This window comes from Bolinopsis microptera, chromosome 11, assembly GCF_026151205.1.
Source record: "Bolinopsis microptera isolate Bmic1 chromosome 11, MBARI_Bmic_1.0, whole genome shotgun sequence".
Classification (NCBI taxonomy): domain Eukaryota; kingdom Metazoa; phylum Ctenophora; class Tentaculata; order Lobata; family Bolinopsidae; genus Bolinopsis; species Bolinopsis microptera.
The window spans coordinates 2369573-2397375 of NC_087082.1; the positions used below are offsets into that span (position 1 = coordinate 2369573).

At 38.6% G+C, this 27803-nt stretch overlaps 1 protein-coding gene across 1 annotated transcript; it reads left to right on the forward strand.

Annotated features, from left to right (window-relative positions):
- The first annotated feature begins 386 nt into the window (after positions 1-386).
- Positions 387-27660, forward strand: LOC134823290 (uncharacterized). Its single transcript, XM_063834702.1, has 9 exons — positions 387-1417; positions 2118-2278; positions 13257-13336; positions 25239-25325; positions 25688-25822; positions 26073-26167; positions 26303-26458; positions 26875-26969; positions 27175-27660. Exons 1-9 carry the CDS (start codon positions 451-453, stop codon positions 27331-27333), a joined length of 1935 nt encoding a protein of 644 aa, XP_063690772.1. The 5' UTR covers positions 387-450; the 3' UTR covers positions 27334-27660.
- Positions 27661-27803: the final 143 nt, after the last annotated feature.

Consider the following 27803-nt stretch of genomic DNA (forward strand, 5'->3'; position numbering starts at 1 on the left):
TATCTCCAGGATTAAATTATATCGAGTTATATGATTTAGCTATAAGGCGGTTTATAAATGTTGTATTTATTTATTATTATTATAATTCTACTAAGAATTTTTTTGTCTGTACGACCGCCCACGTGCAAATCAGACCAGAAATAGGAAGTTGCGTAGTAACCATAGTAACGAGGATTGTTACACGCACGTGCACGTGCAATGATTGTTTTAACGTCATTTTAATCGGTTTTGTTGATATTACGCTGTGTTTAGTACGAGCAACATTTTATTTGGCTGTATCATCGGTGGGGATGAATACACGATTAAAACTGACTTCCAAACAATACTATTAGGTTTCTCCCTGTGACCACGGGTTTTCTAGTTGTATATAATATTTTCTAGCTCTATTAAGAGATATCTTAGATATAAAACTAACCAACATGCATGTATTCTTAGCACACATGGTATGTGATGACTGATAAACTCAGTATAGACATCCATGATGATTCCCAAGATCCCCTACCAGACCTGTATGACAATTTGAAGTCTCCTGATAGAACGAAAACATGGAAAGGGTCCAGGTTACGTCGCACTAAGACATACTCTGGTAGTCCTAACAACAATTTGGGTAATGAAAATACCCAGGCTATGGCAAACAAAGTTATTGAAGCTGACAAAGGTCCTATACCTCTTTCTCCTGTAAATCAACGGAAGGGAAAATGGAATAAAACTAACATGAAGCGCCGAAGCACTATTACTGCCAGGGATAAGATGAATAAATCTTATAATGATAGAAGTGATCCAAGGCTGATAAATTCAGATTGCTTTGCTCTCTCAACAAAGAAAGTTGAAGTTCGCCATTCCTCTGACATCAGCAAAAATGCTGTCATGCACAGGTACTCCTGCCAGTGTAAACAATACCTTGACGAGGCAAAAGAGATCATTTACAAGTTACAGGAACACCAGTCCTATGATAGCAATATTCTTGGTGAACAAGAGGAGAATCTCTGCTCTGGAAGAGATAACGCTCTGACACCCCTTGACATCCTAAATTCATCAATTCTGGAGGAAGATTGTAACCAAATAAAAGCTAGTACCCCTTTAACCACTGATGAGCGAATTCAAACATATGCAGAGAACACGAAAGCAGAAAAAATAACCGATGTGACTGAATTCAACTTTGACTTTCAGATGCTTGATGACACCATCTTGGAGCTCCAAACCATCCAGGGCGAGCTCAGAGAGTCCAACAAGGTTAACGAAATGTGGTCTGATAGTAATGACACCATCTTGGAGCTCCAAACCATTCAGGGGGAACTCAGAGAATTCAAGGTTAAAGAAATGTGGTCTGATAGTCTTGATAAAGGTTGCTGTGATCAGAAATCGATTGATAGACGCAGGATCCCCTCAACTATTCGCGATTCAATGTCTGAAACAGGTTTGTTGATAACTTTGCTAATTGATTGCACAACGACTAATTATGCAGCATACATTTGTCGCAGATGGCAAGTTTGCTCTAAATCCACAACAGTTTTCATGCTCAAAATAGACCATTAAAATTGTCTCTGACTGATCAAATCAGTTCTATGGAATTTAAAAGTTACATATTTAGATATTGAGAGAGTGATAACTAGTGCATCATATTAGATCATCCAACTCAACTTATGGTCACTCTATTTCCAAGTGCAAGCAAATTGTCGTACAATTATATTTTCATCTCAGAAAGGGTCCGGCCATTGCTGTGAAATATTATGATAACAACTGTTTTAAAAACAGTAATTCCTGTAAGAATTATTTAAACAGGCTGAATTCCCGCAGTCAAAGTTTGCACTGTTCATGTTCATTAAATTTCGAGGGATAAAATTTCTGGAATAACATTTTTGGTGGCAACTATTACCACAGGTCTCACAACTCCCTTCTTTAAATCAAATTTGCGGCGGAATGAATCAAATTATTTTACAGGCCGGCTAAGTATCGGGTTAAATGCCAGGTAGAAAAAACAAACGGACTTTACCATCATTAGGTTAAACCAAACTGTATATACACAGTACACACTCCCATAATACCTGAAGTGTGAACCTCAAAACTGATACTTATAAACACTGGGATAACACCAGCTCACTGCAACCTCACTTCAGATGGCAGCAGCGTGGTTTACATCCTGATCTCCGTGTTCTCCTATTTGGACCTGACCAGTGTATACGAGGCAGGTAAAGTCTGCAGGACCTGGCACTGTGCCTCTCAGCATCCTGCTGTATGGAGAAACATCACCGTCAACAACAAGAAACTCTCACCTCAGGTCAATATCTATTGATTGATTAATTGATTGATTAAGGGGCCATCTACTTAGGACGTCCGCCAAAATCTCAGATTTTCAGACCCCCCCTCCCCATGTCCGGGTGTGTCCGAATTTTCAAAACCCCCCTCCCCCGGACGTCTGGATTTTCAGCTACTTTTAAGAGTACAAATAAAACCAACTCAAATTCATTGTTAATATAATGTGTAGTTACTTAAAATAGACAATAATACATTTAGTGTCGAACAAGTTTAGCACAGTTTACAGTTACATTAAGTACTTATAGCCATCCAATGGAATAAGTTTTAACGCAGTAGGAGGATATGAGAGTTGTGTCTCGGCTCTCATGAGCTGCTCTGGGAATGGACTTCTCGTTCAAAATACAAGGATCTAAACTTACAGAGTAATTAGTGCCAAAGAGTTGAAATAAATGGGACTTTTTCGTTAATTCTGCCAAGATTTCCGGACGTCCGGATTTTCAGAAACCACCCCCCCCCCTTCCCCCTGTCCAGATTTGTCCGAAATTCCAAAACCACCCCCCCCCCTCCCTATTTACCGGACGTCCTAAGTAGATGGTCCCTAATTGAAATACATGAAGTCATTGTTAGATCGTTGATAGATTAATAAATGTCAATTCACTGTCGTTTATTGGCCCTGAAGGAGGGGTTGTCATATTGGTAGGGGTGTGTTACGAAGATATGTACGTAATGTTAACGGTATGCAATGGAATATTTATTATAGGATTTCAGGCTAACTGTAGTTAGGGTGCAATATAAGTTCAGCTTTGAGTTTTAACTACTTTTCTAGTAGTTATGATAGAAGCTAAGAGGAGAAGCTTATATTTTGACCATAGTTATAATAGAACAGGTATAATACATCTGGTGCCTATTTCAGCTTTGAACTTTTGTTGTTGTTAAACTTACAGGTTGGATATTTGAGACCTGTTGATAGTTTATCGTACGATGTAATAACAATTGTTGGGCACGATAATATAATACCAGGTCCAACCCATCCCAATCCAAGAAACTTTATTTTCTCCCGCCATTTGTTCCGGAGAATTTCCCTCATATCAGAAAACAGGGTCCTAATTACGTGCGGTCTGTCCGTTCCGAAGTGAGGTTATCCGCTCTGTAGTATGTTATGAGAAACATTATGTTACCGATCAGGAAGCGTACCTTGTAATGACCCATTGTCACCAACACATTCAATCTGTTCTGTCAAAAACACTGTATATATAAACCTATATAATATCGTAAAGATAGAATGCTTGACATGTTTATCATATTTTCTAGATCTGTGTGTTTCAGTCAGTAACTACGTAACTACGTACAATATTAATAATGACGAGGTGAAGAAGTGTGTCTTCACGTCACACCTCTCCACAATAGTTAGATCACTTATATCTCTCTCACTAGCTTCAAAGCGTTTACATATAACGTAATCTTTTGAGAAAGTATTTTAAAAGCTCAAATCTCGTTACTTGTAACGTGCACTTGTACATGTATTGTATGGAGTGTGGACGTCAGTTTGAATCAGTGTTTCAGGGTGGTAGTCAGGGTGAAGGAGAGGGACCCACCTCAGTTTGTTAAGGTGGAACTGTCATACTTTTCACGTGAGAATCCTAAAAATAGCCTTACTTCTGAAAATATTCTGCAGATCACTGGGGCGTTATATAGCACTTGTTTTTAAATACATCCTTATCAAAAAACGATTTCGTTCAATTCTGACCATGTCCGGCTTCACTGTTCCCGTATATTCTGAATGGTGGCTAAGATTGAGAATAAAATATCCGAACTGAAAGATCAAAGCAAAAGTTCTCATGGATCTCTTTGACGTACTCACATTTTTATCGATCAGAAGGATTGAGTGATAATGACGGTAACCACTTCGTTGCAATTTAGAATAAGACAGTGATAATTGGAACCTCCAATCAGCAAGTTCCCTGATATAATGTGATGAAAATCATTCAGGAGGTACAATCTAGTACCTCCCCTGATGTGAAAGTGATACTCTCTTGATATGATATCACTTAGACTACACATTATTACGTTACTAGTGTAACCCGGCCTACGGCCGGGATTTCACTGCCGCAGTTAAAAAGGGTAGGAGTAATTACCCGCTGAGTCAAAACCCGCATTAGGTGACCCAATAGTTTCTTAAACAATAATCTCATAATCAGTTATTTCTTGTGGATAATTAAGTCATTATTAGCCATGAGGCACCACACTCCATGATCATAAGGTCTGAACACCGAGTATTACACCTCATCACTCCCGTCTTGAACCGCTTTCTATTTTTATTTAAATCGTTATAGAAATTAACCCTTGTTAACTCCGCACCACACCCGCATATTATATTTGAAAACACGCATAACATTGTCGTATGAACTCTCTCTCTCTCTCTCTCTCTCTCTCTGTAGTCCAAACAGACCCCAAACACTAACAGTCCCCCCTCCCCTAATAAGCTTAAGGTATAACATTACAGCGAATCTTCCGGGCTAATCCAATTATGACACTACTTAAATGCAGCTATAACACATTACACAGTAATGAGAGAGAGAGCAAGCCCCGTAACTCTTGCCGTTCTGCTCAAGCAATTTTATGTAACATTTGTGGTACAAAACCATCAATTAAACCACTTACCACCGGCCGATTTAAAAAAAAATTTCCTATGGGCTTCATCAGAGTTTTGTCGGCACTATACCGAAAAAACCAGTCCCGTAACTATTACCGTTTTTTTTGTATAACCGTTCGGAAATTACACACAGACAGACAGACAGACAGACACACATACACACACACATTCTGGTGTTATTAAGTTGATATTACATACACATCTAAGTATCATTGAATTCTGAGAAAGTTGGCTCACACGTCTCACGCACCAGCTAACTTCATCACAATTGTGAACATGCCGCGGCTCAAGTAGTAGCTCAGGTAGAAAAGAACAATAAAGGATCACGTGACACACAATGTATCACGTGACACACAATGTATCACGTGACACACAATGTATCACGTGATATGAGCGTGCATTCTGTACCCCCCATGTTGTCTTGTTCACCTAAATTGTCTCAGTAAAAGAGGAAACAAACACTGCAAATACAGAATGCTTCTCCGTTTGGATAACGAGTTACACTGATTACATTGTTAGAGGAAACAAAGGCACCGTGTACTGTACCACATGCCTCTCTCATAACTATTTTCCTTATCATTTATGCAGGCTTGAATGAATTTTATAATGGCTGACAATGAATCTTATGGCCGACAATAATTGTCAGAGATTAGAGAGTTAAGATTGTGAAGAGCTAATGTGCTGTGTGGACAAGTTGTTTAATAATTAGACACAAATGATTTAGGTAATGATGTCACCAGCAATTCAGCCTAACTGCGCTCTTTTCCCTTTTATGGACGATGAATCTTGAATTTACTCAAGGAATTTACCCTCAAATTGTACCATTAAGCGGGTAAATTTATCAGTAGGTGACAGGTCCGTAGCCAAGGTTTAATTTGAAGCAACAAATGCAGTATAACTAAGTATGTTATAGGGGCGATGTGTCGCTATCAGCGATTATAAAACTCGAACTTTCTACGTACTTTCTACGTACTTTCACACATTGCCAGTGTCAAGTCACCTGGAATTCGGCTAACTCTCAATTATCTTTAATTTGAAAGTCTATAAGATAATTTTTCATCGTTCCAACAGTGTTACAAAGCGTAGTTAAGGCGTAGTTAAGGCGTAGTTAAGGCGTAGTTAAGGCGTAGTTGGTGCAGTGTCAGTCGGGGAAGAGAGAGGTGAGAGAGGTGGCGGGGTTGTTACAGAATAACTAACTGTAAATATATCCTAGTTACTGTAAATATATTCTGGCGTATTCTCTGTCTTGATTTCTGCACTTGGTGGCTATCCCGTGCTAATATAAACCACTTTATCGCTCTTCAACGTGCAAATACCTTCTCAATATACTGCTATGTGTATGTATAACATTATTTTTACACCATGTACGTGACAGAAGCAGAAGTTAGGATTTAACGCTCGTCTCCCAGTTTTAAAGTTTTACAGGCCTTATTTATTCTGCAGAAGGCCCTGGGGTAGTCGTTACAAAGTGTTGCTGTTGTCTCTAGATCACTAAGTGTCAGGACAATGTGATATAATATGATAGAATGACTTATAACGTGACACGTGTACGTGGTGTTACATTATGTGCCCCCGCCTCTTCTCGTTGCTATGGAATTAATTGTGGATACTTTTGTTTGTGGAACTTGATAACAATATCATAGTTTATCACGAGATCACTGTTCCGATAAACTGTAACTATGAGAAAGAATGAAGGTGCCAGTTCCCTCTAAAGCTCTAACCCGGTCTCTAACAAGTCGCGTGACAATTACAGGAGTCACGTGACAATTACAGGAGTCACGTGACACTCCGTTATCTGTTAATCAAGCATTAAGTACCTACTACAATAGTGTTACAACACTTGGTGTGAAGATCACAGGTGTGACAAGCACCCAGAGGTAAGGATAGTGTGATCACTGTCCGTTAATTTGTCTACAATCTGATATATCTTAGTATCTGATACTCAGCTAGATATGTCTCTCTGGCAGGAGATACGGCACGAGTGAGAGCATTTAGCACATCTAATATAGTGTTAGTATTTGTAAGGTCCATTGATGGGCATTGGGCAGCTGGTTAGGCTGTAGTCTATTGTTAGACTATGTTATAGTCTGTGATGGGTTGCATGCGGAGGAGGAGGATATAAGCCATGGGTTATAATATATGGTGCACAAAAATCAGCTGTACTGTGGGAATCACTGATAATTAATTATACAGATCTCAAATTCGTTATTATTACCAAATACCATGTGTCACCTCCCTCAATTTACACAATATCCTGAGTAATTATAGTGATGGGGAGTGGCCCTTTGGGGACCTTTCATGATATTAGAGTGTTCATAAGCTTCATTAGCTTTGTGGCAATGGGGCTCTATTCTCGTCCCTCAAACTTGTATTTGTGAGTTGCACGAGACTAGATTTACAAGGATAATTGTAGTAAAATAAAGTGAGTAGTTCACAGGGTCTGTTGTCGTGTTGTGATTTGTCTTGTCCCCGATCTGAGGCTGTCCACTGTACAATATACACTAATTGTATTGTAAAGCCACTTCTGCTGATTAATGTGAGCTTCATGATCTGTGCTGCAGCTCGCTGCAAGATTCTGCACTGCTAATTTATGCGAGTTATGTGAATAACTACTCCTTCATGGCCATTAGACCTCATTAATTACCATCTTTGTGATGACATGTGCCGTGGTTTAAGACCCGGCGCCCGAGTGTCGGCCACAGTGCTAGAGGAGAATTGGAAGATTGCCAGAATATCTTGTGGCCAAGTCGGCTAGTGAACTGTATAACTTGAATTACACAGTGGGTAGTTTAAAGTACTTAAGCTTATGGTGCTAAGTGGAATTGAGTAAAATTAAATTTTATTTATAGTGACTACGGTAGTAAACTACCTATTCCGCATCTCTGATCTCGCCATACATTTAAACATCTTAAGAGGAAGTCTTGTTGAAATTTGAGTAAAAGCTGTATTGCGTACATCAGTTATCTTTACAGCGTGTAATACCTACATTGTAACTTGAGAATCGCTGTATTTATTTCTTGACAAGAGCTAAAAATATTTCGCTTAATGCCTCATGTAATTGCAGCTGTGTGTGTGACCTTGCCACCAAATTTCCATCACATAGAATAATGAACAATCAGAAATTCATAAATTAGGTCCATCATTGAATCCTTTTAGCCAAGGAAGCCTAACAGCGACACGAGCGAAAGGAAAGATTCTCAAAGTCTAGATTAGAAATGTCACAAAAAGTATTCACTAAACCCCAGATAATCCCCATACTTGAAGATGCTTAATGTGGATTAATGTGCCATGTTTCCTATTATTGCACTCCGTGAGAGACGCTCACCAGATCTAACTGTCTCGTTCTCATCTGACAGGAAGCCCCTCCTACCGTAATCAGCCCGACTTTTCTCTCAACTTCCAGACTTTTCAGCAAACATATCCAGACTTTTCAAGGAACTTTCAGGCTATCCAAGAGCTAACCAGACTGTCTGAAAGTCGAGCAAATTCCAATCGTGTCTCAAGTTTGATAGTGTTTGAGGAATGAATATATCGATCACATGTGGGCGAACATCTTTATATCGGTTTATAACATATCACACGTTTACATACCAAATATTTAAACTGTACTAGTACCAAATTAAAAAGTTCTAATTTCCCACCAGTTTCTCCAGAATCAGTCACGTTTATCCGACGGAGACTGGTCACTGATTTGTGGTTCTAAACGTCAGTAACCACTTACCACAAAACATGCCTGGACATGCCTGCAGTACAACGCGAACGTCTCCTGGATATCATACCACACTGACTCACAGCAAGTCGTCAAGAAGGTTGTCAAGTAATATTTGGTTTAGAGAACAGTCATTGGCCCAAAAAGAGCGAGAGAGAGTTTGCAAGGACCTGATATTGGAGGGGCTACAGATAGTAAAAACTGGTGAAAGTGCACGACAGCAGACTGTTAGAGGGGGACTACCGACCTCAGAAGGAGCGCCCTATGTCCGCTGGAGGAGTGGTCTGTGCATATCACTACTGTTATTCTTCAGACTTTAGAAATCTATAGAATTGTATTGTCTGAATTAATTTCTCCGCTGGCTACTCGATCTCTTGATCAAAGATTGAACCAGTATAATGTGATCAGGGCATCAGAAAGTTTGCAGTGTGTTTTGATTATAAACTCGTATTAATATAATAGATACGAATCAGTGATCAACAATAAATCGAGCAATAAATGTTTATAAACAACACGTGCACGTATGTGACTGCCTTTAACTCGCTGACTGCTTCTGTCAGAACGGTAAATTCTACTATTGTTTAAGGAAATGAGTTGATTAATAAAGTAGAATGAGCCATGACTAACTGCAAAATTAATTGACATGTTTAAGGTAAAGGTAGAGAATTAAATAAAAGTTCTCAACATTGGATGGTAAAAAACACCGCCCACTTTAATCTTTTTCTGAAAATAAAACATCAAAGTAAGAAAATAAAACAACCAGCAGCTGGTTGATTGTCTGTCTGCTGATGTCAGGAGTGGCGCAAACTTTTATACTAAGAGATCAAATAGACAAACATTTGTATGTTAGAAGTGCTAAGAGGAGTTAAACGGATTGACATGGTAAAGAAACAAGAGCTATAAAACTTGAAACTTTGTCTAACCTGCCACACTGTCAGCCATAAATCTTTCAAACTTTCTACGCTCAGTTTAAAGATGATGAAATTCTCTGTATTCCTAGCAGCTCTCTTCTCGACCTGCTCAGCCGGTGCCAACTACTACATGTACGCTACAACCTGGGACACGACACACGCCGGCACGGACAGTGATATCTATGTAAGAATCCACGGAATGAGGGGCTCTACCTCGTGGTACCTGTGTGACCTGTCCCTGGACGACTTCACCCGGGGAGACACGGACTACTACCAGTTCTACAGGAACGAGGATGTCGGAGATATAATGTGTGTTGAGTTCCACACGGGCGGTGAGGACATGCTGCTGATCCACAGGGTACAGATAGGCAGTTCCTCCAGTGGGTGGCATTACATCTACAACAAAAGAGGGCAGTGGTTATCTCGGGACTCCAGCGAGGGTGTCACCCAGGATAAATGGTGTGAGAATGACTGTGCCCTGGATCTGCCCATCAGGCAGGGGTACTGGAGCTTGGCCCGGACAGACTTCAACCTGGGTGCTGCTACAATCAGCCCGCTCTCACCCACAGTGGTAGATACTCACACTATGGACGCTACAACCAGTCCACAGGATATTGAGACGGAGTACTTTGCTTCTGCCACCGCGCACGACTCTATCACGTTCTCCAAAACCGGCGGTGTCTTGGCCTCTGGTGTATCCTTTGCAGCTAATCCGGTTGAAGTGGCTAACTCGGCTGCTGTGATTGATGCTGCTACCTCTCTGCAGTTCCAATACTCCGTCCCACTCCAGAGAGATAACATCCAGAGCTCCTGGTTCGGCTGTAGAGCTCCTGCAGGTAAGAAGGTGCAGTGTACAGCTGAGATGGTGAAGATGCAAGTGAGAGTTCCGTTCACTCAAACCTGGCAGAGGGGATCCTGTACTTGGGTCGTGTCAGGAGAGTTCAACAGGGTTTGGGATAGCAAACTGGAACAGAAAATTGTAGAGGTCTAATCAGTGAAAACTTGATTTTTCATGAGATGAACTCACTTTTTAATTATTTTCTAAAACGATTTTACTCATGATATTAATGTAAGTGAGCCAATGATGTTTTCTTGCATTTAACTCATAAATATTAAAATCTTGAAGCACGATATTTACAGCTTCAACAGTGAAATTGGATGACGTCGAATTTCTTGTCGTGGTGTTACTAATTATATAAGAAAATCTAGTGGTTAACAAATAATACTAGGTCATGACTTTAAATTTTATCAGACGTCGTGTTCGAATCGTGATAAAAATGAATTTTATAAATGTTCCTGGAGGCGTTGGTCGTTTTCACGTGATTGTTGTCGACAAAAAGCAAATTCCAAGTATGTGCTAACTATGTGCTAACTATGTAGTGAGTACGTGTGCGGTAAAACGCGTGCGGTAAAACATGCACAAATCATGATGATTGTTTCGACTACATCAGTCGCATGAGAATAAAGCTATGCCGATTATAAACCGATACCATAAACATTTGGAAGGGGAATAGTATAATTATTTCTTAGACAAAGTTTGTGGAATCAAAATTGGAGCTGATTAAATGACAGTTGGTGCTAATTTTCAGTTAAAGCTGCCCGAGAAGACCTAGCTAATAGCTGATGGGTTTTACTTGTGGCCTTTAGTCAGGCAATTGTAACTATTCCTTCTAGACCCCCTTCACGTTGTCAATTAGCATGGAATGGAATGTTTATGCCGTATAGACTTGCATTCATATTTGGTGTCTAAAAGAGTAAACGGTCCATGTGTTCACAATTTACGGGTTATAACTACGCGGAAATATGTGTTTCAGTGGTGGACCGAGGTGGGGCCTTCTCCACAGATACATGTGTCGTGCTTGTTGCTTTATTGAGTAGGTGCCAAATTAACGAGTTTAAAACTTGACATAATTGGTTAGTGATGCATTGCTCACGATGAAATGATGGCATTCAGGGAATGTGGTTAGTCGGTAAAATAGTAAGTGAGAAAATTAACTTTCCTAGGAAATTAACTTTCCTAGGTAGTATAAACTTTGACAATAATTTCAGCCGATTGCATGCGGAGATCCGTGATCTAAAGATACCTTATAAGGTCAATGTTGCCCCTTTCTCTTCAGTCGGAAGATTTACAGCATACCTAACCAGCTTGATAAAAGCGACTTTACGTCAATGACCGGGCTTAAGTTCAAATTTTGGGGTAACGGTGTTATTTTTGTGTGTCACCTACATACCAAATTCTTGAAACATGAGCCAAATTCTTGGAAGCCGTAATTAGGAATGTTTTGGAATTTTCAAGTTAGATAAAGATAAGGTGCACTACATCAAGAATTTTCCGTTACCACCCCTTTAGACGGCCTTTAAACAAGCTGACGAAGATAACACTTTCAATGTTACAACTTTAAGGAATCTCACCGTATTGAGCAAGAAAAAAGGTTCCCAATAATTGAACTTCTCTTCTACCATCTCACCCTGTATAGTGTATACTATTAATGAGTCAGACGTGCGGATTAATAATTATCCTTAGTCAGTGTCGGCATACCTCGCATACACAAAGAGAGAAAGAGTGTAACCTCCTCCTCCTCCTCCTCCTCCTCCTCCTCCTCCTCCTCCTCCTCCTCCTCCTCCTCCTCCTCCTCCTCCTCCTCCTCCTCCTCCTCCTCCTCCTCCTCCTCCTCCTCCTCCTCCTCCTCCTCCTCCTCCTCCTCCTCCTCCTCCTCCTCCTCCTCCTTCTCCTCCTCCTCCTCCTCCTCCTCCTCCTCCTCCTCCTCCTCCTCCTCCTCCTCCTCCTCCTCCTCCTCCTCCTCCTACCTTGGTTACTTGTTTATAAAGAGAAAAATGACAATGCAGCTGTCCCGGTGCTACCGTATTTCATGTATGTTTCTTAGTAGGATGTGTCGTGTTGGGCACGACTTGCTAGTTGTATTGCTCACAACAATGGGATGAAGGGGATTTGTTAATAGTGACGAGTACGGGATATTGATTAACCAATCAGATTCCAAAAGCGACCTATCAGCTTCCGTAGATAATTGTCACATGTCAAAACAAACATGGTTCACTTCCACTTCACTGTTATTTTTTAAGGGTATTGTAACAGTAGAGTTCGCTATCTTGAAAATTCAGAGCGGCAACCGTACGTAATTTACTGATAAACTAAGGACCGTCAAAACCACGTCTAGTATCTGAAGTATTGCGTCAAATTATGAGTATCTGAACTTATTAGACTATTTTCACATTCAACATGTGTTAAATGTGAAAATAACTTGGGTGGATTAAAAACCATCGTGTCAGTCGGCAGAAATAGTTCGAATAAAAGTTGTTTTCATTTTTAGTGGATGTATTAAATAAGAAAGAGTAAATCTTACAGCCACGCTACGAGAGCTGAACCAGCTGGGACAGTAAAAACTAGTCACGTGTTAGGTATGCGAGCGTATGATCTGATCATCTCGAGCTCCATAGTTATGCTGGATAATTTAACCTGACTACTTTTTCATTATATACTGCATAATGCAGCTATTATTAGATATTAGTCATCCTATATAACGGTAGTTACCATTAGTTAGGTCACTGCTCACTAGTTGTCATGTGACTGTGCCAATTGTCACCATTCTCTATGTCTTCTGCTGTCGTTGGTTGTCACTAATTTTCACATATGTTGTGTATTGTCGCAAGCTGTCGCTAGTTGTCGCTAGTTGTCGCAAGCTGTTGCTAACCATTATTTTAATTTCAGGCTCTCCACAATCTGGCGGTATCCTGTATCTCTACCCAACAACTCAGGATTGAAAACTGTACAATTGAGGACACTGAAAGGTATTTACTAACCAACGAGTGTAAGTAATAGGGCAGATCAAGTGATATGTTATTGTTTACTTGTTCTGTTCTAGATGTACACAAACAATTGCTCAACATGTACTCATGTTATTTGTTTACATTACCACTCATCTGAGATGAGTCATCTCTCCACCCAAGAAGAACATGACATTTAGTGTGGTGTGTTCTATTCTGTGTGAGTTTAGTACAGTTTGTCTATGTGTGTGTGTTTGTGTGTGTTTATTTGTATACATGTATGTTTAATGTGTATGTGCATAATATTATGTCTATGTGTTTACTGTTTATGTGTTTATGATTATGAATGTGTGTAAGAATGTATGTAAAATCGCGAGGTCCCATCCTTGTAATGATAATATAATGTGTATGTGTCTTCTAGTATTCTTCCTATAACGGCTAACCGCTACAGGCTACACTAGACTCATTTTGCTGCTCATTCTTCGATGCGGGCTCAAATTCTTTCATGGACGAAAATGTCGTGTCTTATTATACACAGTATGAGTTATGTAGGTATTGATCATTCAATCGCGATCAAATTATAAATAAAGAATTTACGTTAAAATGTATTTAAAATATATCCAAAGGAATTTCCATGTCCTCGAATCAAATTTTCCTTAAATACGCCCAAATCTCAATTCCAATAAATACAATATTGTCTGTAATATCGTGCACTGTGATAATTTAACAAGCAAGCATGTGATTACAACTGGTAGTTCATCTCACGATCCTACTTAATATTAAATATTTAACAATTGAATCTGAAGAGAACGATATATTATTAATAATACGTTATGCAGATAGTTTATTAAATTATTAAGAAATGTAGTATGCCATGAGAAGGTTCGTTCCCTTTAATTGTTGGCAGAATACCAAATCTTTCGTCATTCCTGTCCACGTAGATAAATACTTCAAGACACAAAACTGAAATGGTCACCGACCATTTGCGCCTTATTTCCCACATTTACATACTTAAGGTCTGAACTCTGAACTCTGAAGTGATGCACTAAAGCATCATCCCAGTACCCACGTACACGGTGCATTCCACCTACATCCTGGTCCCCAAGCTTCCTCCTCACTTCCTCCTTGCCACTGTTATCCAGCTGTCTCGGTCCCTATGGTATATATCTCCTTGTAAGTTTACCAGCGGAACAATTTACCAAGTTCTAAAGATTTGTCACCCCTGTATCTATCATATCTGATATCATATCCTTTAGCCCAATAAGAGAAGAGATCTTCCGTCCCTTTATGAGCAGCACAGAGTATGGATATCTAGAAATTACGGAATAAAGAATAACATTTTACCTGGCTTCCTTCAGTAGTGGTAGTAGTAGTAGCCACTCTTCAGGGTGGCCTTGAACTATAAATATCTAGAAATGGAGCAATGTGACTTTCTTCAAGATGGTCCTAAAACTACAAAAGGTTGAGAGTAGAGAAACTGATTAATTTACCCTACTAAATGCACTGTAGTAACTATTTACTGTAATAAACAGCCGAGACGTGATGAAATTTAGTTAATTCAATCCAATGCCACCCTGATAGTTGGTTAAACTTAAGAAAATAGTTCAACAAGTCATTTTACCAGACAGCATCACATAATTTTAAATTAAACTTGCTCCACAACAAAGGCCTGGTACGTGCTTTAACCCCAGCCGATGACTCAGCTATACTTTGTGCCAATAAAACTCATTGCTTCCCCGATTTCTAGTACAATTTTTGGTTGTTCTGGTGCAACTCCAAAAGTTTTTGAATCTTCGGATTGCTTTTCGAGTATTTTCTCAAGCTGAACTGAAGATACATTTACTTGGTTTTGTCATAACTTGGAATAAACCTTATGAGATGAGATGAAAATATATGATAAATCTAAAAGTCAGTTAATGTAATTTAATGATAGCAACATTTGTCCGAAAGCTATGGCAACAAATCATACAGTGGATGACTGAATCGATATTTCTGAACTAAGAGAATGCCATAATTATTGTAGAGAAAGAAATCTAGGCACCTGCAGCCGCGAGTGCCATGAGCCAAATCAGAGATTTCAACATCTTCGGGCGTAACAAGCGGAGAAACAGCCAGAAATGAGGAGGCTCGTCGCCTCTTGCTAAACATCAATAAACTGTATATTTCTGTCTCAGTTTACTGTTTAGAGATTGAGAAAACACACTTGATCCACTATAATATTATCTAGTGTATGTAGCACGCCTCATTATATAATATTATGTAAAAGTATGTAAAAGTAAGTTTCCACAAAGGGTTCACTTTTACTGCGATTATTTAACAGCTGGTTAATAACTCCTCCAGCCCCTCACAAGGAACCCTCTGGTTACTACTACACGGTGTAGCAACAATCTAACCAAACACTGTGGTCCCCTGTTTAAAGGTTTAACACTCATTATAAGGATTGTTAATATTAAACATACACGTGTAGAGATGCAATGGTAACATGAACTGTGAGTAGATAGTATCATGAACTGTGTGAATGGTTTAAATATGGACTGTCTTTATACACAGTAACATTGCATGAACTGTGTATATGGTAACATGAACTGTGTGTTGTTGTCACAACAGCCGTGTAGGTATGAGCCGTGTCCTTCGCCAGACCCGGCTCCGTATCAGATGACACGTTACTCTGAGCCCCGCTAGGAGCAATATCATCAATATAATAATAATATGTTAACTGTATTAGTTAATATATACGTTAACTATATTAGTTAATATACGTTAACTATATTAGTTAATGTAAGTTAACTATATTGGTTAATGTACGTTAACTATATTAGTTAATATAATGTACGTTAACTATATTAGTTAATATACGTTAACTATATTAGTTAATGTAAGTTGACTTTATTAGTTAACATATACGTTAACTATAATAGTTAATATACGTTAACTATATTAGTTAATATACGTTAACTATATTAGTTAACATATACGTTAACTATATTAGTTAATATACGTTAACTATATTAGTTAATGTAAGTTGACTTTATTAGTTAACATATACGTTAACTATAATAGTTAATATACGTTAACTATATTAGTTAATGTAAGTTGACTTTATTAGTTAACATATACGTTAACTATAATAGTTAATATACGTTAACTATATTAGTTAATATACGTTAACTATATTAGTTAATATAATGTACGTTAACTATATTAGTTAATATAATACGTTAACTATATTGGTTAATATACGTTAACTATATTAGTTAATGTAAGTTGACTTTATTAGTTAACATATACGTTAACTATAATAGTTAATATACGTTAACTATATTAGTTAATATACGTTAACTATATTAGTTAATGTAAGTTGACTTTATTAGTTAACATATACGTTAACTATATTAGTTAATATACGTTAACTATATTATTTAATGTAAGTTGACTTTATTAGTTAACATATACGTTAACTATAATAGTTAATATACGTTAACTATATTAGTTAACATATACGTTAACTATAATAGTTAATATACGTTAACTATATTAGTTAATATACGTTAACTATATTAGTTAATGTAAGTTGACTTTATTAGTTAACATATACGTTAACTATAATAGTTAATATACGTTAACTATATTAGTTAATATACGTTAACTATATTAGTTAATATAATGTACGTTAACTATATTAGTTAATATAATACGTTAACTATATTGGTTAATTTACGTTAACTGTATTAGTTAATTTATGTTGACTATATTAGTTAATATACGTTAACTATAATAGTTAATATACGTTAACTATATTAGTTAATATACGTTAACTATATTAGTTAATATAATGTACGTTAACTATATTAGTTAATATAATACGTTAACTATATTAGTTAATTTACGTTAACTGTATTAGTTAATTTATGTTGACTATATTAGTTAATATACGTTAACTAACCTCCCCTGCACGTGTACACACAGACTAACTAATCTTTATGATAGTTCAACACTGTTGTTGTACAAATAGAGGACAACACGCCAAATATGATCTGCTAATGTGGTCGCTGGAAGTAACTGTGAAGTGGTTGGTTTCCAATGATCTACAGTGCAGACAAGTGACGCCTCTCTCTCTCTCTCTCTCTCTCTCTCTCTCTCTCTCTCTCTCTCTCTCTCTCTCTCTCTCTCTCTCTCTCTCTCTCTCTCTCTCTCTCTCTCTCTCTCTCTCTCTCTCTCTCTCTCTCTCTCTCTCTCTCTCTCTCTCTCTCTCTCTCTCTCTCTCTCTCTCTCTCTCTCTCTCTCTCTCTCTCTCTCTCTCTCTCTCTCTCTCTCTCTCTCTCTCTCTCTCTCTCTCTCTCTCTCTCTCTCTCTCTCTCTCTCTCTCTCTCTCTCTTGGCATAGTTTAATCGTCTGCTAGATACTGCTCAGATGAGTCAGACCTAAGAAATACCTCTACTCACACTAAATAGTAAATATCGGATTATTATAACATGGCAACTGGCACACGTTATTATTATCATGACAACGCTTTGTCGTGTATCATGTAACTGGTTTGATTTTACTGACACTAAATTACGTAAACTAAAATCTCAAATAACTGCCCTGATACGAAACACACCAGCTAACTATGTAGTCCATTTCTAGGTAATAATAATATGACCTGCTTGTTTACACTTAGAGAACATGTTATCATCTCCAGCCCTGTCTCCAGATATACCTTGATAAGTGTACTGATTGAGCATCAAGACACACTAGAATTTTATCATCAGTAGTTTTCTGTACGAGTGAGGGGCTTCTGTACCAAGCACTCGTCTAAATAATACAAGGACTGACTTGTATTCTTACCAGTCCTCTCGCTTGGGTTCAAGTCAGATTAGATGGCTCCTGGTCTTATATTGGGGTTTAAGTGTAACACAAAATATGGTGTTATGTATATTGTCTATCCATTATGCATATTGTCTAATGTCTATCCATTATCATTATCTACGTGGAGATTATGATAATATCTTTCTGCAGAAACTTGACACTAGATGGAATCTGAGATAAAATTGGCTAAAACTGGCCAAATATTGTCCCAGCTTGGCAATAGGATGTAATCATTTATCATTTACGTCAAAGAAGAATGTTCTTCCTGTAAATATATGAAATTTGGAGGCGGTACATAAGGATCCATTCTGCTTGTTATCGACATGAGTGACAAATTGCTAAACAATATTCATAATCTACGCTGATGATGAAAATGTACAATTATGAGTTAGTATATTTTAGTACAAGCCTCGACTTGTCCTTGTATTGGGTAATGGGTATATGAATCGACTTATTTGAATTCATCTATGAAAGTAAAATTTGAACCAACCTTGACACTTGCCTCCCTCTCCTTCACAGATAAGGTTTCAATATAGATCAATCAATCCGTTAGATATCAACCCGAATTAGTCCGATAATGGAAATTTCCAGTACATAGTACATGATACTTCTCAATACTTGTATTCCGTGTGTGTGTCTCCCCACAACAAGCGTCAGTCAGATAAACAACTTTACCACTACCAATAACTATACTACTACCAATAATAATTACCACAACTTACACTCCTTCAAACGCTACTACTACATTTCCTAAAAACTAACTAACAGTTATTTTACGGGAGTAACTCCCCAGCATGCTATCTACACTACAGTTCTCCTTCATCATATGACATTCACACCTTTGGGGTAGCCAGTGCAGTTTAGTACGGTCACGGCTTCCTCTTTCTCTCATGAGCTCCGCTCCACTGTTTCATCACGGCGTCATGTTGAAATTATTATCATGATACTATAACACCAGCTCAGCAGAACAGATATATCATCACGTGAGAATATCTGATGAAAAATGATGGGATTTTGGGTTTAATTCCGGGTTGTCGGGAGACACGCGGAAGAGTTAGAAAGATGGTGAGACGGGGATACTGTCGATCACGTGATGGCTCCTTCAATGCTCCTTCACCAAACATTCCTTATAACTATCTGTCTGGAATAAACCGGGGCTTGGAATGTCTGTATTGCGAGAATAACGCAAAGTGTTAAGGTATTCGAGACCGCACAAAAATGCAACTAAAGAGGCGTGGCCCATCCCGAACAACATCGACACTTGCCCGGCAAGAATCTGACAATATGTGATGGGTTGGAGGGGGTTGACGGGGGGGGGGGGGGGGGGGGGCCGGGGGGGGTGTTATCATGTGATCTCCACAACATCCCAAGAACATCCCAACTCATTAATTTATTTCAACTGTCAGGCCCATATATCGGGTTGAGAAGTCGTAAATTAAACTCACTGCCATGCTACAGTTTGTATACTGTCACGTGACCTGGTCCCTACTCACAACCTACTACTCCCCTCCTACTTGTATACTCGTGATAACATGTTTGTTGTGAGCTGATATATAATGTGTTCAGTAACCTGACCGATGACAACTATCCCGAGAACAACATGTCATGGAGATTGTTAGCGACATAGCCTCCTGTTCAGCCCATGCAACCGTCTCATCCGGCCACTTGCCAAAATCACAACTTTTCCAGCCAGAGAGCAGATGGTTATTGTGTTGAAGCCAAGTTTTAGTACAGTCAATCAGGACAATATCGCTAGTAAGTACCATAGGAATGGTACAAGGGGTGGATTATAGATGTGTACCTCTTCCTTCTGTACCAGGGAGCTATTAGTGCCGTGCCATGCGGCAGTCGGCAGTGCTAGCTCTATCAATTAGACATGGAGTTATGATTTGAATGGTATTTTTGAGATATCAATATTTGGCCTGCTTCCTCCAGCTACTCCACTAAAGATTCAGAATCTTCAACATTCAAATCCCAAGATCATCGAAAACCTTCCGTCCAGAATATTTCAAATTCCGACAAAGAGTAGACAGGAACTGGGTTGACAGTAAGACAGGTAAGAGATTACGACAATACCGAGATTTTCTCACATTTCCTGCCGTTTAACATCGTCTTTGTAGAGTGCAGACAAAGCCCACGTTCCGTTCTACTGCAGACATTGTTCCAATGAAGGGCAGATAGAGTACCGCGGCGCGGTCTGCAGGCGGTACCACCACCAATATATGAGCCTGGCCCTGACGGCCTCCGTGCTCAGGCGCTCGGGTCCTCACATTCCAGCGGCTTCATCTTTCCACTGTACTGTCAATATAATGTTAGAGTCTAAATTCCAATATCTCGTATCTCTCCATTCCTAATTATTCAGGGCAGTAATCAGGTTTTCGCTAAGGGAACTAATACGATCACATCTGGTTGATATATATTATATAATATAATGTAAGATTATGAGACAAAACCTGTATTGTTTTTTGTGTTAACGTCAGGTACGTGAGATTGTCTGATTGTGAGAATGTTTCTTTATCTTATGCCGCTGTTTTTAAATACTCAAATGCGGGTATGTGAGTCTCAAGCCTGCATAGTTCGAATACTACCCACATCTAAGGGTAAAGATTACTGTTACACTTAAGTCATAAAAACTATGAAATATGTGACAACGCCTAATCTGAAAATTTAAAAAATTCACGAAATTTATCGTCCATTCTATTACCGAAATACAAGCACATTCGCGAATTAACACCCGAATAATTTTTAACCTTAAATTAGGACTTCTTTAAATAAATTAATCAATGAATTTTACGACATGACAACAACTCAGATTCAAACATTCGATACCCTAATCGTAGGACAATTTAGCGGTTAATAAACCTATAAATTGCCATTATCTAAACGAGTTTTCCTGGAACAAGCTTCCTGCTGCGACCCCGTGGAGTTAGGCATTGACGTGAACCGGGCCCCAGTACTACCTTTACCCATGTCTTTTCTCTACCCTTCCAATTATAATTCTCAACTCATGACAAAATACTCTTCTCTGGAGAAAGGTGTATAAATTTCCTCTTCTACTATAATATCGGACCAGGAATGCTTTGGCAACATTTAGCTATTTTGGCCAAGATTCCCGGCTACCCCTCCACTTATATGATTTCATTATAGAGTAGCTGTGTAGCGAGCTACCCATCCCAGTGTATTCTAAGCTATAAATATAAAATATAAGGCGAATTTATAACACACGGTGGTCATCTTATATTATATTGTAAACTCTCGGATCTGTTCTCACCACATTCCGGGACTGTTCCCCACACATTCCACGGCTTGTATTTCAGATTTTTAACCCGGATATGACGGTTAAAATTCCCCGGAATTCGCGCTCCTTGGTCACTAATGAGTGTGAGTCAGGGCAATCACGTGACTTGTACACGCGGAGTAGACACACACACACACATATATATAATGTAGTGCTCACTGAATCTAATGTAAGGCTATAGTGTTAAGGCTTCACTCTCTATAATAATAATGTAACACTATTATTCTCGAGACTCCGGGTCGGGTGGTGTGGTCGAGTTGTACAAGTCACGTGATACCTGACACTCGTGTTATACACACACACACTCACTCACTCACCGAGCTGTAATGCTCTTTCCACCCTGATTCATACTTTCACCAATGACCTTTCAGATCGCATTAGATAATCACAAATTTCATTAAAATCAGATTTATGTCGCGCATATTGATGAAGATCGGATTAGAATAGTGAAATGCGGTGAAATAAAAGTGAAATACTGCCCGATCTACAGTAACAGCAAATGTTTATCTATCACATTAATTTCCGAGCCAGGAATCTTTATTATGTGCCTCTCTATAACCTACCATTGTCATGGATCGGACAGACCCTATCGCTCTATTGAAGCTATTTTCAGCCGACAAATGCGGCACAATTATTGCAGTCCGCACCCAGGAAACGTCATTACCCCAAATAACACATACGGTCAATTTTGCATTAACTTTCTGATACAGGATGGTAAGTGATAGAAAGTATCGGCGAGACTAAATCACTCCTAGGACCAGGCTAACCCATGTCCAGTTGGACAAACACATATAATATGTGTACCGGTAGATATCGGAAAATTACTTGCATTAAAAACCTATTAGAGTGGCTCACCTCCCAAATATATTGTCTTTAATGACCTTAAATCTTTAAATATAGAGCAACGATGAAGTCTTGCAATTGGTACAGCTTTTAAAAGTTCCTTTTAAATTCTGTGAGTATCAATCACACACAAGTACATTTAAAGGGTTGTTGTAAGCTATAGAGAGAAGGAGAGATCTTACAGTGGAGGAAGCGGGATTGGGTTACCAACCATATTAATCATTAAGACAAGTATTTAATAATGTGCTGTGAGATATTATTGTTAGATGTAAGGTACTTCTGGGTCATCATATTATTATCACGGACTTAATCTAATGTTAAACCCTTCTCTCGTATTAGCTCAGACTAGTGGAATTATTATGTTAGTTTCCATGCTATCTAAACTTGTTGCGAGACTTGCTTCCATATACAGTAACTTCATTCGAAGAAGGAAAAATAACGAGAATTCTCAGAAACACGCCTCTCGAACAGGAGTGTGAAAATGTCGCTTCTCGAGAAGAGGCAATAACAATTTGTTTTGCCACGTGACCGTAGCTTGTCATACCACGCATAGTTACAGAATCTCACGTGTCAAAACAAAATGTTTCGCCTGCCCGCCATGCAGTGTAAGCAACGTCGGTATTTGGCACTCACCCTACTCAACATCCCAGCCTCCATTTCTGCTACACATCCCCTTAAATACCTGACGTTTGTAACTCTGGGTCACCGGTCACGTGACAACATAAAACATGCTAAATTTCACGAATACCCCATCCACTCCCACATGCCATACTGATAAACATAATGTAATTAGCGAGAGGTTACGTTGTGCATGCTTACATTCGGCTGCCGATAACTTAACCGGGATGAAATGGGATATGCAGTGTTTTGAGAGGGTAATGTTTAGGATGCTGCCCCACCCTTAGCAGTCAAATTAGGCCGTAATTTGGGAGAGCGAGAATATGTGAAGTATAGCGGAAGACAGGAAGAGTGTGGCCGTGAAATTTTGGTTTGTGATCACATGATCTATTCTAGGTCTTTGTCTGAAGTGAAATTTTCGGGTCAAATGTCTAAACATGTAGAACCACCATTTATCATCCGCCACTTTGTCTTTAGTCACTGTTCGAAATGTGAAATTCAGCGAAAGTGTGTTGCAGTGAAATGTGAAATCACGCTGAAGTGTGTTGCAGTGAAATGTAAAATCTCGTTGTGTTGCCGCCCTTTCATGAGATGGTAGGTAATGTTCTGTTGTAAAGGAATGCAGGACTGTAATAGGTGCGTGTTGTTGGATTCAGAATATTCTAATGATTAGAGAGGATTAATTATTCATTAGATTAGGATGCCTGGTATCCGCGAATTCCTTGAATAGTTGCGGTATTAACAATAAATTTACCGATTGAAACTTAGTATATAACATCTCTCGTCTTAAGTTTAGCCCCGCGATCTTTTCAGTCATCATTTTTTAATAAGTACATAACAGAGCTATATCGCCGACACCTTAATTTTGCATTCCAACGCAAATACCAAAACTGCGACGGTGGGTGACACTTGTCCATTAAGCCAATTTGTTAACAACTGTTACCAGATGTAGAAAACAACGCTGACATTCCCAGCAAAAAGCCCGGAGTTCCTCGGTAACATTCCAGGAATTCTTGAGTCCCATATGACAGTTTAGCACAATTGTGTCATGATAATATGTCGCGGCATATTTTCATATCTTGTGACAGTACAATACTACTTGACAACGTCTTGTATGAGCCGACAATCGAAAGGAAATGAGTCTCCACCGAGCGCCACACCCATGCAGCTCCCTCATATCATGAACATCGAACAGCATGTCATATCGCTACGAAAAAGATTCCATACTCCAGAATTTGTTAGTCTGTCGAGTGTTGACGAGTTGTTGTGACCTAATACTTTAATCGGTTTTCATACCTTAGCATACATGTGGGCACTTAAATCATCCCTGCTACTAATTAACCCCATTCCATGTTTTGGATATTATGTCCAGTACAAAATGTTGCGCCCATTGTGCGTTGGTTCGTTATAGCAACCATGATTGCTGCTTCTATTTTTGGTCTTTGCATAATTTATATGATTACAAAGTACGGTGTGGGTGCGTGAGCTGAAAGTGTGTAAAATGTCGTATCAAGTTACGATTGAAGAGTGTGTTTGGGTGTGTGTGATGTTACCGTGTTAACTTGAATTGTAATACGGAACGAGTAAAGTGGTAAATTACGCAACTTCGTTCGAGATTACCATTTAATTTTGCGGAAAGGGAGGTGTGATAATTTAAACTTTATTTCACTGTTAAAATACGCTCACGAGTCGCGGAAGTTGTAAAAATTCCAACTTATTTGAATTAAATCCGGTAGAAAAGAACACTTTCTCACTTCTCAATACCATGTTCACTTTGACATCATGTAATTTTGCTAATTCCAAGGCTAATTCTAATGTTAATTAGACGCCCAATGTTTGATTCGAACTGAAGATGGTGAAATTAATGCCCAGATGCTACGAATTAGTTTAAATTTACGTTGAACAAACTCAATGGTTAAACTCGTTAAGGCGTACTGGTGCATTTATGGAATTGTTCCGCAAACTTTTGAATTATAGCCATAAATCTAGCCATTCACTCATCATGATTGTTGAGCCCCGGGGGCCAGAGGAACACTGGCATTTTGAATGAAAAGCGCAAAGAACATAACTAGTTTTTGTGATTCACGAAAAGTTAAAATACAGCGAGAAAGCACTCACTATAACAGACGCGCGCGTCGCGCGCTCATATCATCCAGCTGATAAAAAACACACTTCCTGGAGTTAAAACGTTGTGATACATGTAAAGTTTGAAGTTTTTACATACTATTAGCGGTTGGACATCTAGTTTGTAAATGTAAAGTTACCTTTATGTTACAATAATGTGCATTTTGAAGCCGAGTCTAACGTGCCACTTTTCAGTAACAGAGACGAGGTAAAGAACCTGTTCAACTCGATGAGTGTGTCCCTGAAAGCGTTGTACCTGACTAACAATTCGGACGGAAATATGTGAGTTTCATCTTAACTACTTTGATAAATACATGCCATGTTAATCAATGTCATGTTTAGTTCTTTAGTTCGGGAAAAGCGGATCAAATTTGTCGGTAAATGCTATCGTTCAAATTTTGTGTTAGCCGCCGAAGAGATGTAAGACTTTGATGGTTAGGGTTTGCTTTAGTTAATTTATGAAATTACAATGTCAGTTCTTGAATGGATGGGCAGCTGTTGAAAAACTGGGTTATAAAATAATATTTAACATAATTATGCTTAAAGAGATATTGGTATCAAGTTGTCTTTTTATCATTTTACGCTACCTTGTCTTTGAAAATTTGGTAATATTTCCAACAGCCAATCTACCATGGCCTCTTCAGTTTGCTGGACGAAGCAATAAACGGCTGCATGAGTGTTACGAGATTACATTTCGATGGCAAAATCACGGATCCACAACTGGACACAATCTCCTCTAACCAGACTCAGCTGACCTGCTTCAACATGGGAAACACGAGGTTAGTTTTAGTTTCATACCCCATGACGGTATGTGAACGTTCCTTGCTATTCAACAGGTTCCTATCGATACGCAGCCTACCCTTATCGTCATTACACGGGTTTTGTCAAAAGTTTTAAATTATTTGTGTAGTGCTCACAAGACTTGTGCTTACTTAAAAGGTATACCTATAAGTACAGCACAAATACATTTCATCTCGACAAGTGTTAAGTCTCTCATATATAAATCTCATGTATAAATATCCATTTCAGAGGCTTGAATCCCACCCAGTTCTACGAGATTGAATCAGTAAAGTGTCTCACATTTAACGCAGCTGCACTGCGAGTAGACGAAATTGCCAGTATAGGTAATAAAATAAGTGCAATTTTTTGTGGATTCCAATTTGCGAAGACGTACTTTTTTGAATCCTCACAAATTAAGTCGGATTCAAAGTTAGGATCCGGTAAGAAATAAAAATGTCATGCTAATTTTACCATTTCAGTGGAGTGGTTCCCCAACCTTAGGAACCTTCACATTAAAAACGGAACAAGTCTCCACAGTCTTCACGCCAAGACCGTTTTCTGCAGTGCAGACCAGCTTTTCACCTTGAAACTTACCGATACTTACATAACTCCTCGAGCACTGCTGTTCTTACTTTGTAAGTATTTACTCCTATTTTATAAGTTTTTATCCTTCTTGATTTGTAAGTTTTCGCTCCTGATTTCTAAGTGTTTACTGTTCTTATTTTGTATGTATTTCTGGGCAAAATGTTGAGAGATTTGTTGATTTATCATGTGTTGCTGGGAGCTGGCTCTTTATTGGCCGACTGGTGAGGTTTCCTGCTTGATCTCATGATGAGCAGGACCGACAATGAATATTCAGATATTTGGACAACGTCAGAGACTTAATAAATCAATTTGTTTAGCTTTACACACTGCAAAATATTAGCTAAGTCTGGAAAACAAGCTCTGCCAAGAATGATCAAGATAATAAATATATTCAAGACATTAAATATAATCAGAATTAATAATGATCTATAATTATAAGTAATAATTATCTAACTAATTTTACCAGGCACGTGTCGTCAGCTCAAGAAAGTTCAGGTACACTTCTCCGCAGCATTCACCATCAACAATAACTTTGAGAGCAACTATAGGGCTACTATACAGGTACAGTTTTGCGAGCTAATTATTGGGCGTTTTACCCTTAATAATTACCGGAAGTTATTAGAAAAATAGAAATAGAGTTACAACTTAGAAGTACTCATTCGGCTTGAAGAGGATAATACAGATAATCATACAGTAAGTTGAAGACCGTACAATCTACATAGCGTCATAGCTGTCTGAATTTATATTTCTAACATACCAATTTCAGTGTATCACTGGACACAGCCTGTTCCAGAATATCCTGACCGTCTCGTTTGAAAGTCCGAAGAAGCCAGCTCGATCCTCAGCCACTCGCCCTTCCCTCCCGAAACTAGCTAATAGACACTCCGCAGCAACTAAACGTTGCAGCATTGACACCTTGCTCTGACTCTGTTAACTGAGTATCAATCGGAAATTTATATCGGTAAATTTGGCTAAAGTTTTTATGAAAGTTGCCAAGACCTGCACAGGACAAAAGACTAAAGATGATTTGAAAATGTTTGAAACAGTTTAAAGAAGATAGCATAATATGATGACTTGACTTTGTAAAAAACATTCTTACTTGAAAGCTTGTGTTTTGACAAGAGACAAAGAATTGGGATGTATAATGTATTACTTGCATGACGTTTTTATATTGCTAACTAATAATAATATCTAATTGTTTGTGAAACCTTGATGAAAAGGACGATTTGAAAAGAGAAAGTTCAGTGTTGAATGCATAATTTTATTCTTTTATTTGACATGGATACTATTAATTTAGAGCACTGAAAGTCGTTCCGAAAAACGTTGTCTTGACCTCTTTTTAATGAGCTCCACCACTTGCTCATAGTTATAGGAGTTAACGGATAAGTTAATTAG

What these genes read in the sequence shown, in the direction of transcription:
- LOC134823290 (XM_063834702.1), top strand. Translation starts at nt 451, where the DNA reads ATGACTGATAAACTCAGTATAGACATCCATGATGATTCCCAAGATCCC. An exon ending in AGACGAAATTGCCAGTATAG is followed by an intron (nt 26,168 to 26,302) that starts GTAATAAAATAA and finishes TTACCATTTCAG; the next exon opens with TGGAGTGGTTCCCCAACCTT. An exon ending in AGCACTGCTGTTCTTACTTT is followed by an intron (nt 26,459 to 26,874) that starts GTAAGTATTTAC and finishes TAATTTTACCAG; the next exon opens with GCACGTGTCGTCAGCTCAAG.